Consider the following 11,661-nt stretch of genomic DNA (forward strand, 5'->3'; position numbering starts at 1 on the left):
GCTACAACTATCACAGTCATTGCAGCATAAAATGAAACAGATACTCAGTGAAAAAAAAACATTGCCATAGTCACTGGAAGAAATGCACCACGTCCCACTAAAAACAACCAACCAGAGGCAGGAGGAGAGTCTTTGTGCTGTCAACCAACCTCTGCTAAATACGCAAATGGAAGAGAAATGGTTTTTCTGTTACAGGAGTCAGCAGCAAGCACACAGGATTGATTGACAGCTCTAAGATCTGCCTCCAGGCTGTGATTTGTTATTTCTAGTCAGCACTGGAAACACTCAGAGAAGTCAAAGAAACTTGATTTTTTTCATCTCTTATTGACACGATGTCTCAAGAACTCATCCATGCATCAGAAATAGCGGCTGCACCAATAGATCCTGCTGCCTGACCATATCCTGTAGGTGATGAAATCAGAGTATGTTCAATATTTTTCATGTATTTCTAATTTGTGTTTTGGTGATCATCATTTCAAAATAACAAAAAAAGAAGAGGCAATATTTGGTGTGGAGTTGGGGATACCAAATAAAATCTCATCCAGTGCAGCAGTGGTGAGGTCTGGCCCTGCTTTCAAACTTTCAGCTCATTACAACAAAAGTGTGTAAATCACCAACAAAAGCTGGTACTGTTTGTCAATCAGCTGCTAGTTTTCCCACCTCCCTGAAGTGTCTCATTTACTTTGTAAATGAGCTGAATTCAAACACAAAGTTTACCATCTTGAAACCTCTGAAATTGCTATTTAAAGCATGGAGGAATCTCTTCATGACTTCAACTAATATATTTAGTAAACACAATTTTCTCAGAAATTGATGATATTGTAGGGGGTATTTTCTCTGTTCCTGCTGTAGCACCTTGTTCCTCAAAACTATCCATCCTGTTGATGCCATTTTCCACCTAAAATAGTCTATCCACAAAATTCTGATCAGTCACACCAGTGTTTCTCAACCCTGGTCCTCACCGCCCCCCTGCTCTGCATGTTCTAGATGTACCTCTATTCCAGAACAGCTGATTCAAATGATTGCATGATCATCAAGTACTGCAGAAGCCTGTTAATCACCCAGAGATACAATTCAGGAGTGTGGCTGAAGGGAAATGCCTAAAATATGCAGGACAGGGGGGCACTGAGGACCAGGGCTGAGAAACACTGAGTCACACCATAGTTTTATATTCAGAAGAGGGAAAAGAGTTTACCAGGGAGGTTGTAGGGGGAAAAAAAACAGTGGATGGCCAGATGCTGAGATCAAAATTATTCTATTTTCTGTATAACTTCCTGAGAGTAACACACAACTGTCTGAAGAAGCAATCTAGATTTTTAGGTGGTGAAATTCATATACTTGTCGAAGGATCCAGACGGCAAGGCAAGATCATTTTAATTGTATTGCACAATTTCAGCAATAAGGTAATTCAAAGTGCTTTGTGTGAGTAGAATAAAACAAGAAGCAAGCAAAAACTATGACATTGCAGTAGCAAAAGGACGGACTGAAAAACAGACTAAACTTTATGATTTTCCAACTTTTATTAAATAGCAACAAATTAGACTTTAGCTTTAATTTAAAGGAAGGAGTTTTGCAGTTTTCTAGAACTGTGCAGATATTTATGGTGCAAAGATTTATTACATAAAACTGTTGCAAAACCTCATTAAAAAGAAATGTGCTTTTGCAACCAGGACAGTTGGAGTTTTCTTGTTTTCAAGTTGTTAAAAGAAGATGATGAATTAGTAAATTAAGATGTGTCTCAATTTATTATTTCTCAACTCTTGCTGCAGATAGATCTGGATCTACAAGATTTTGTAGATCCAGTTTTTATTGAATCTGGACATTTGCAAATTCATATTTGACCTGTGAATACACACTTTCATCAGTTTTCAACTGTCTTTTTATTGTTCCTCTTGAAGTTTTTCTGTCATCGAAATGTAAGGCAGCGTAGTTCATATCTTGTTCATCTTTAGTCTGAGTGGAAAGAATAAAATACATTAAATTGTTAGAGTCACAGACAGCACTTGTGTAAAGCATTTTATACAAAAATAAGTAATTTGTTAATATGCACTTACAAAATTATCTGGTTGATTCTCATTGTGTTTTGCTGTTGAAATAAAATTCATCAAAAATGTATCATCAAAAGGTGCACTTTAATTTAGCTTTATTTCAAAGCATTTCAGTTATATATGTTTTTGTTTTTTAACAATTTAAGCTGTGGCAAAAATACACTGCTCAAAAAAAATAAAGGAAACACTCAAATAACACATCCTAGATCTGAATGAATGAAATATTCTCATTGAATACTTTGTTCTGTACAAAGTTGAATGTGCTGACAACAAAATCACACAAAAATCATCAATGGAAATCAAATTTATTAACCAATGGAGGCCTGGATTTGGAGCCACACACAAAATTAAAGTGAAATGTTCCCTTTATTTTTTTTGAGCAGTATAGTAACTCAGCAAATAGCTTACCTTTAAAGTTTCTACATACTGGTCTTCGAAATCGGTGACAAATAAAAACAATATTTATAGTCAAGGAAATGACCAAGCAGATTATTATGATCATCAGCACATTAACTTTAGAACTTGGTGATTGATCTGAAAAACAAGTGGGAAGGAAAGATGTTACTGTCTTTAGAGAAGTAACATTTACGTAGTTTACGGCATCATACTTCATGAACAAAAATCATACCTGCTGATGGATTAGTTTCTTTTCCAAATAATATCTCTCCACATGTTGCCACAGCACAGTACAATGTATCAGAGGAGTTTAAGTTCTTAGAAAAGATGTAACTACATTTTTTCTGAGCATTTGATGTCAATGTGTTCTCACAATTATGCAGTCCTTTGTCATTAGTGTACATGATACTTGGATAAGACTGTTTTGATCCGGTCCTGAACCAGAACACACTGAGTTCCCCTGAACAGGCTTTGTCCTCAGACTCAGAGATGACTGAACACTGAAGAGTGTCTGAGTCTGCTGGGCGGGCGGGATCAGAAACTGGGTTCTGAAGAACAGTGTAGCTCAATGTCCTTTGAGATTTTCCTATAAAGAAATGAAAGAACAAGAAAAAATAAAGGGAACAAATACAAAGAAAAAAGTAACATTTTACTTTAATCGCTTTTCATGAATTTGTCAGATTATTATAACTATTGGTACAACATAAATATAGTTGATTATTATTCAAGAACTAAGCATAAATTTTCTAAGGCATCATGGACAAATATTTAAGAATAATGAACTTAACTTTGTCTACAACCGTATAATTTTCTTCAGTTTCCTTGTATATTTTTTAGTTTGTTCTATAAAGTTTTTGTTTTAACTTTTTGTAACTTCACAACTCCCGTACTCACATGTTTTCTGCGTTTTTCCTTTTCAAAGTTTTAGCCACATGGTTTTACTGCACAGAAACAGAATATGTCCTTGTGATATTTTTTGAAAATGTTACTTCTCACTCATTCACAGTTTTTATTTAATTTGGAGAGTTTAAAGGCACTTAAAACTGTCCTGTAAAACTATTTTTTGTTTACAACAGATAAATTTGAGTTGTTGCTGTTTATTTTACATATGACATATTAGACCCAGCAATTAATTACACTTTTTGTGTATAATTTTGTGCATTTAGGATATTCTGAAATGTATATTTTTTAGATAATCACTGTGTGGATAGGTTGACATATTTTGAAATGATTTCATTTTACTAAAAAGAAAAATGTATTAAGACTCATTAATCATTTATGACTGAAACTCATATTGAATTGGTCATATAGGTAAAGTAGTAAAGAGGCATCTTGATAATATTTCACTTTGTGCCCAATGTGGCTATGAGGGTATAGGAAACTTGCATTTATTACAAAACAATTAAATGATTAGATCACATGATTACCTTTAATTGACAAGTAAATTCCACTCCAAATAGTTTCAGTCCAGTCCATTCGAGCACAATGATACATTCCTTCATCTTCCAGAACTGTCTTCGTAATCGTTAGATTACTGAGTTTGTCATCAATTGTTGCTTTCATTCTTGAAGTAGGTGCATTTGGATCGTATTTTGGGTCTATGCTTTTCTGTTGCATCACAATGAATTTCAGAGTATCTCCTGCACTCTGTTTATACCAGTTAAGCCATGTGCTCTGAAGTCTCTCCGAAAAAGCACAAGACAAAGTCACAGGTTCACCGAGTTGAACCGTGACGACTGGGACCAAACAATCTGTATCATTAAAAAATACATAAAAACAGTAAGGAACAACATAAAAATATTTAATGGATAGAATAAATTGCATATCATTCAGTTACTTAATTGATTAAAAATGCTACTTACGCCCTTGGTGAAGAAGAAACAGTGAAGCCCATAACAGAAACATGCTGACACTGCCTTCATTGAGACCCTTCATTCTTAAATAACAGGGGGAGGTGTGGAGATCCACTGTCAAATGCATCTGATTGGCTATGACACCATATACAATCAAAGTGCACTTCCTGCCACAGTAAAGCAATGTTCTTTGAGAAACCCACTACAATTACACTTAGTGGCGTTAAAAAAAGTTTCCAAAGTGCCCTCCTGGATAGTGAAACTCCAAGCATTTACCCAATGATCTTTGAATGCAACACACAAATACCAAAAGATCAGCCTGTGGTAAAAAAAAAACTTAAGTATTTTTTTGTCACTCATTTCAGAGAGGCAAATATATACTGCTCAAAAAAATAAAGGGAACATTTCACTTTAATTTTGTGTGTGGCTCCAAATCCAGGCCTCCATTGGTTAATAAATTTGATTTCCATTGATGATTTTTGTGTGATTTTGTTGTCAGCACATTCAACTTTGTACAGAACAAAGTATTCAATGAGAATATTTCATTCATTCAGATCTAGGATGTGTTATTTGAGTGATCCCTTTATTTTTTTGAGCAGTGTATATATATATTGGATATATTAATTATATATAAAAAGTAAAATATTTGATGCCTTTGCTTTTTGTAAACTTGATGATTCTGGCTTACCGATGATGAAACCCCAAGTTCTGTGTCAAATCTTTTTGACACAAGAATGAAATGTATCTGAAAAGTATTTTAATTTCTATGCACTTAGCACTTTGTTGTTTATTACACACAGTAAAATAGCAGAAGCTTTGCTGCAGATTGCAGCTCCAAGAAGGAACTTTGTGGAAACAGGCAGAGCTTTCTTAGACCAAACGTTTAGGCAACTCTGAACGTGGCTTCTACGCAAGACTTGAAGATTCCTCAAAGATGCATGAAAGAACCAAAGCAAGATTACAGGTATGTTTTCAGTGAGGGAATAACATTATAACACGATATAAAGCCCAAAAAATTCCCTATAAAATTGATTTGCTCTCCTTCTAGTTTTAAACCAGTGCTTACTTTGTAAATTTGAGATTTTCAAGTGCAAGTGAACACATTGCTGAATTTTACAGAAGCGTTTTCCAGCTAACATATTATTACATTATATTGTACAAACATGGTAATGTATTGTATAAACGTGATACTTTTATTATAAACGTTATAATTTAATCCAGACAGTGACAGTCGTATGCTCTAGCCTGCACTGACAACAACGCACAATAGTGGGAAGTTGGCATATTCGGATAATTTGGGAAATGTGGTGAGGAACAGCTAAAAATACAGATACTCCATCACTTTGATTCACGCATAGAAGAGGAACACATAAGTCCATTATTTATGGTCATTAATTTGTACTTTATCAAATGAATATTAATGATGAGACAAAATCTGTAGTTCTGGTGACCGTACTACAGCTTGGCATTTTACATGTAAGACTGAGCTAAATTAAACCAATGTTAATGAGATTTTAAAAAAAATGTTTTATCTTCACTTTATGTGTGCCATGCCTAGTTACATTATACTGTCTAAATACAATAAATGCATTAATTTTCATTCAACGCATTTACTGAATGAAAGTAGGTAGTAATTTTAAAATATGGTTGATGCAAATAATATCCATTTACCCTTACATAATTTTCTGTGAAAGAAAATGAAAAACTGATTTTGTGTGTGAACGCACTCCCTCGTTGTGTTGCCAGTGGATGTTGCACTAGGTTCCAAGCTTGACTGCGAGTTCTAATGTAAATTTCTGCCTACACAGATTGAGCCAAAAGTTATTGACTCTATGGATGTTGACACTCTCTGGTTACATCCCAGCGTAAGAAGATCGAATAGCAGCACACTTCTGCTTGGAAAATAAAGACATGAATATAAAATATTCCAAAAAACATTCACTGCTTGAATAGCTAAAGAAGATAGGCATTAACAGCAATGATGATATAAACTCAGATGCTGAGAAAAATACAATTCAGAAAAGACCATTTTGCAAAATCCAACACATGGGATGAAAAAAAGACAAGAAGAATCAAGTTTGGATGGTTATTATAAAAATAATCAACAAATGGTGAAGAATAAAGACAACTTAGTGAAACCATTGGTAGTCTGTCATTGGATTTTGAACTATGCACCATCTGGCGAGTCTCAAATGACATCCAGTCCAGCTTAAAATGGAGAGCTTATGGCTGGTGAACTTGATAACACTTTTATTTGTTGGTTTGAAGGAGACAAATCAGTCCTCAAATCCACAACACACTTAACTCCAGTATGACGTGATGAAACGAGTGCCAGTAAAGCTTCATATGAATAAAACTTTCGTTCCACACCAATGGAGTCAAGAAATTTTGTGCTGAGTTTACAAAATTTATTTGTATTGAACGGATCGACATGGATTCATAAAACCCTTAAATTGATCCTACAATGCTACGTGACTTCTCGTGGAACGCGAGAACTCGTAGCACAACAAAGTGGCACTGCCAACAAACCTGAAGACAGATTGTCTGGAAATATTTTGGATTTAAAAAACAGGATCGTAGCAATAAACTGGATAAGAGCAGAACAGTGTGCAAAACTTGCTACAATGACTTGAAATATTTTGGGACCACAACAGGCAATTTCTCGGCTGGTGAAACATTACTTTTTACCTGGTGAAACATTACTTTTCGATTACTTTTTTTTAAAAGTCTCTGTTTATTACCTGAAAATTAAGGTTGAGCTATTGGACAGATTCATTAACTCTTAGGCTCATCCCTTCACCAGTTTATTTTGGACCTATGAAGGACTGTCTGAATTACGTTAATAATAATGTTTTATTAAAACCAAAAACAAAAATTATGTGGGCATATTTTTCAGCCCACAGAAAAATATGTTAAATTACCAGTGGTCCAGAAAACGAGTTCAGTATGGTCTTTATGTATATTTGTGACAAAAATTGGAAATGCTTTTTGTACATTTTCCTTTCAGACTTATTTACAGCCAAGCTGCGCTTGTGTCCATCTCTGGCTGTCCTTCTCGTATTTAGTCGTATTTCTACTGGTGAAAAACTTTTCCAGAGCTTGTTGGTGGTCTGCAGCCCCTGATGTTGCATAGCATAATCAGCCGGATGCTGAACACATAATGTTCATGCAAGTTTGTTGTGTTTTAGTTTTTGCTGAAATTGCACATCTGGCAAACTGTTTTGTTTGCACTCTGAGGTTTACCTCTTTTATCCCGTTTAAAGCCAAAGTAATACCTGATAGGTAACATTGTTTTTTTGTTTGTTTTTTGTTTTTTGGCAACTAAAAACCTTTGGTTCATTTTTGTATTTTTGTGTTCTAAATTGGCAAATCATTCCATTCATGTTTACATTGTTCTGCATACAAAAAAGTCCAAACATCTGCTGTGCAAATGTTTCACCCATCACCATTTGTTGAACTGATGAATATTGGCAGGGAAAATGGTACATATTGCCCAACCTCACTGGAAAACCATGATTGTTTGTCCGTACATTTTACAAACAAGGATCCACGTAATGAGTTTTAAGTGGAAGTGTAGGTGAAGTGTTGGTGGTTTGAATTTATCTAAATTATTGTATTTTTATTTTGGTGATTATAAGTAGAAACTACATGCTTAATGTAATTGCTTTGGGTTAAATTTTAAATGTAAATATTCATATTTTTACTAATGCACCAATTTACAATTAGTTTCTACTATTTGCAGCATTAGTTCCTAAGAGAATGTCTTTCATATACAAGTAACGTTGTGACTGCATGATATCCTTAACTGAACCGAATATCAATCAAATTGAATCACAAATTGAATTGGGCTCTTATGAATCAGAGTTTGGAATCCTAAATCGATACACCTCACTGTTAAATAGCTTCTAGGTGGTGAAACTCATATCCACGTAGCCTCTCATAATGCTCCAGTTGGTCAATGAGTAACAATGCAACAGGATCGGGCAGATGTTTTTCATCTGGTTCTGCTTAGGATCCTTCTCAGAGTGTGAATAAAAGCTGCCCTCAAGTACTGACCTGGATTGCTGTCGTCCTTTCAGATGCATCCCTGATCTGACACACCTGAATCCAATGAATGACTCGTTAACAGGCCTGTTCAGAGCTGAATGACTGCTGGTGAGGGAATTCAGCCTTTTGATTCCGGTCTGTTGGAGTACGGATGCATCTAACGTTGCAGGACAGTAGCTCTTCAGGACTAAACTTGAGCACTCCTGGTGTATGCTAATGTTGACTTCATCCTCATTGTGCACACAAGAATATTTTTACATATGATCACATCTTGACAGTCTTGTCTTTTATTACAAAATGTTATGTTTTTCTGCCTTATGTCAGATCTGTTCATGTTCAATGCAACTCAATGCACTTTGAGCTGCATTGTTGCTGAGATGTGCTATATACACATAAACATAACACCTGTGTTTATCCCTGTCTGTATTGTACTGTAGGTTTTAACTGTGCTTAAAGAAGTATTAAAAAAAACCCTGACATGTCTAAAGAGCAACAACGTTATATTTGAGTAGACTGACAAGTGGCCCTTAAAATAAATTTTAAAAAGGCAGTTTATTGACAAGTTCCAATTACATTGCAATAATGTTTTAAATTTTTAATCTTTTTAAAAATTGTAATTTGAGCAGAAACGGATATATTTACATAAGAAAGTATGAGAAACTTTATTCCACATCAGGGCAGTTTGAGCTTGTTTCAAACATTAAATAAGACATTACAGGACCACGATTATGATAGTCTTAATTACTCACAGAGAATTAGTTTGAATCTACATTTGTTCATATAAACATGGTGCTACTTCCTAATTTCATCACATTTAACCTGTGAATACACGCTGTCTTCAGTTTTCAGCTGTTTTATTTTTCCTCTTGATGTTTTCTTTCCGTCAAAATGTAAGGCAGCGTAGTTCAGGTCCTGTCCATTTACCGTCTGAGCAGAAAGAAAATATTACATTCAATTTTTGTTTCATGTGACATTCAGGTATATTTTTAAGACTTTTAAACACAACTTTATATAGGTCACTTACAATATTATCCAGTTGATTCTCATTCTGTTTTGCTGTGGAAACACAGTTCTCAATGGTTTGCTCACAAGTTAAGTTTTATTTCATAGTAAATTATTTAGGTCTTTATTTGATGTTTCAAATACAGTAAGACAAAAGATACAACTTACCTTTAAAATGTCTTCGAGTTTGGTGGCAGATAAAACCAATATTTATAGTTACAGAGATTGCTAAGCAGATTATTATAATCATCAGCACATTGACTTTAGGACTTGCTGACTGATCTGAAAAACAAGGTGAAAAAGAAATATATCATTGTCTTCAAAGAAGTAACAATATTTGCATAACGTAAAGTATTTGAAGTACAAAACTCATACCTGCTGTTTTAATTCCATTTCCAAATAATATCTCTCCACATGTTGCCACAGCGCAGTAAAATGTTCCCGAGTCAGAAGAGCTGAAGTTCTTATAAAAGCTGTAACTACATTTCTTTTGAGTGTTTGATGTCATTGTGTTCTCACAGTCACGAAGTCCTTTGTCAGTAGAATGGATGATTTCTGGATAGGACTGTTCTGATCCGGACCTGAACCAGAACACACTGGGTTCTCCTGAACAGGCTTTGCTCTCAGACTCAGAGATGACTGAACACTGCAGCGTCTCTGAGTCTGTTGGACGGGCGGGATCAGAAACTGGGTTCTGGAGAACAGTGTAGCTCAAAGTCCTCCTGGAGTTTGCTATGAAGAAATGAAAATATATATTAAACTGTAAGGAAGAAGTTGTACTATTTTTATTTAAAATAAAAAATGTTTGATTCTTAATGTCAAAAATAATAAGTCAACTATCTCAGTTTGACTTGAGAAACATTTTATTAATGTGTATTTAGATATTTTCAGGCCTTTTTATTGATACTTGCATCCATTTTGATGATCTACATAAACATAGTTCAACATCATCTTTATTATTTTTCTTTTTTTGTAAAAAGAACAAAAAGCAAGAAACAGAAGAAAATACCGTTGTTGTTTTTTTTTTGTTTTGTTTTTTGCTTTGTTAGTTTTTTTGTTATATATATTCTAAATTATCATGAATAATTTAAAGCAAACCAAATTCGGGTCACTTTTACTGAGGCTCATAGAGTTCATCAGTTATATTTGCCTGCATTTTCTTGTGTTTGGATGTGGGTTTTAGTGACACAAGGCATTTTTTAATCTTGCTAGTTCACTTGACCACAGATTTCACTGTTATCCAGTAATCCTGGTCAGAATTACTGTTTTCCATCTTTTTCTGTATAAATCCTTTTATAATTGAAAAAAAATGTTGTTTTTTTTGTTTTTGTTTTTTTTTACAACAAACTCCTAATGTTATTGTGGGATGTCTGTTCATTTCAAGAGCAACAATCTGTACTGTAAAGAAAATATTTGTTTGTGCAAGGTTTAATGTTTAAACATTTAAGCAATAAATATAATTATCTCATTATTTAAGGGCGTACCCTGTTGGCTGACCATTACTTGTTGCCTCAGCCAATGGTCAAAAACATCAGTGGAATATAGAAAAAGAATAAATCCATAGATACCCAAAGTATCAAGAGTACTTATTTTGGGGGCAGATGACAAAAAAGAGATTAACCTTAAATTTAAAAACAAGTGTTGCATGGGCAATTGATCTCATTACCTATTAAAAACAGTTAATCATTTATGACTGAAGCTCACAAATTATATTGATCAGAAAGGTGGATCAATGTCGAAGGTACTTTTTTCTAGTGTAACTTAACTCTCCAATATGTATTCCAAGTGGAGCTGTGCATATTTAGAGAAAAAGAGACACATTCAAACAGAAAAAATATTAAATCAGATCTTTACCTTTTACTGATAAATAAGTCCCAGTCCAAGTAGATACAGTCCAGTCCATGTGAGCACAGTGATACATTCCTTCATCTTGCAGAACTGTCTTCCGAATGGTTAGTTTGCTGACTTTATCATCATTTGTTGCCGCTATTCTTGAGGTAGACACATTTCGTTCAAAATTGGGCTTTATGCTTTTCTGCTGCAACACAATGAATTTCAGAGTATCTCCTGCACTCTGTTTGTACCAGTGAAGCCATGCGGTGCTTTGAAGTCTCTCCGAAAAAGCACAAGACAAAGTCACAGGATCACCAAGTTGAACCGTGACCACTGGGACCAAACAATCTGTATCAATAATGAACAACACAAAAAAAATTTAATTGCCGTCAACAATTGCTCATCATTCAGTTACTTAACTGATGAAATGCTACTTACGCCCTTGGTGAAGAAGAAACAGTGAAGCCCATAGCAGAAACATG

General features: G+C 34.6%; 2 protein-coding genes across 2 annotated transcripts; both read right to left on the minus strand.

Annotated features, from left to right (window-relative positions):
- Nucleotides 1–2,189: 2,189 nt before the first annotated feature.
- Nucleotides 2,190–4,379, minus strand: LOC103149560 (uncharacterized). The gene is made up of 5 exons (XM_016680050.1): nucleotides 4,307–4,379; nucleotides 3,872–4,195; nucleotides 2,677–3,030; nucleotides 2,457–2,582; nucleotides 2,190–2,194 (listed from the first exon to the last, which is right to left on the minus strand). Exons 1-5 carry the CDS (start codon nucleotides 4,377–4,379, stop codon nucleotides 2,190–2,192), a joined length of 882 nt encoding a protein of 293 aa, XP_016535536.1.
- A 4,498-nt stretch (nucleotides 4,380–8,877) lies between these two features.
- On the minus strand, nucleotides 8,878–11,655 carry LOC103149561 (uncharacterized). The gene is made up of 6 exons (XM_007568776.2): nucleotides 11,618–11,655; nucleotides 11,201–11,527; nucleotides 9,722–10,078; nucleotides 9,515–9,628; nucleotides 9,369–9,400; nucleotides 8,878–9,271 (listed from the first exon to the last, which is right to left on the minus strand). Exons 2-6 carry the CDS (start codon nucleotides 11,265–11,267, stop codon nucleotides 9,137–9,139), a joined length of 705 nt encoding a protein of 234 aa, XP_007568838.1. The 5' UTR covers nucleotides 11,268–11,527; nucleotides 11,618–11,655; the 3' UTR covers nucleotides 8,878–9,136.
- Nucleotides 11,656–11,661: the final 6 nt, after the last annotated feature.

This window comes from Poecilia formosa, unplaced genomic scaffold (genome assembly GCF_000485575.1).
Source record: "Poecilia formosa unplaced genomic scaffold, Poecilia_formosa-5.1.2 Scaffold231, whole genome shotgun sequence".
Taxonomy (NCBI): Eukaryota; Metazoa; Chordata; class Actinopteri; order Cyprinodontiformes; family Poeciliidae; genus Poecilia; species Poecilia formosa.

Bases quoted from the DNA above. Each gene is read 5' to 3' on its own strand.
- LOC103149561 (XM_007568776.2), bottom strand. From the start codon at position 11,267: ATGTATCACTGTGCTCACATGGACTGGACTGTATCTACTTGGACTGGG. The intron at 10,079-11,200 runs GTAAAGATCTGA...ATTTCTTCATAG, and splicing joins GACTTATTTATCAGTAAAAG to CAAACTCCAGGAGGACTTTG. The intron at 9,629-9,721 runs GTATGAGTTTTG...CTTGTTTTTCAG, and splicing joins AAATGGAATTAAAACAGCAG to ATCAGTCAGCAAGTCCTAAA.
- LOC103149560 (XM_016680050.1), bottom strand. From the start codon at position 4,379: ATGAAGGGTCTCAATGAAGGCAGTGTCAGCATGTTTCTGTTATGGGCT. The intron at 4,196-4,306 runs GTAAGTAGCATT...TTAATGATACAG, and splicing joins GTTTCTTCTTCACCAAGGGC to ATTGTTTGGTCCCAGTCGTC. The intron at 2,583-2,676 runs GTATGATTTTTG...CTTGTTTTTCAG, and splicing joins AGAAACTAATCCATCAGCAG to ATCAATCACCAAGTTCTAAA.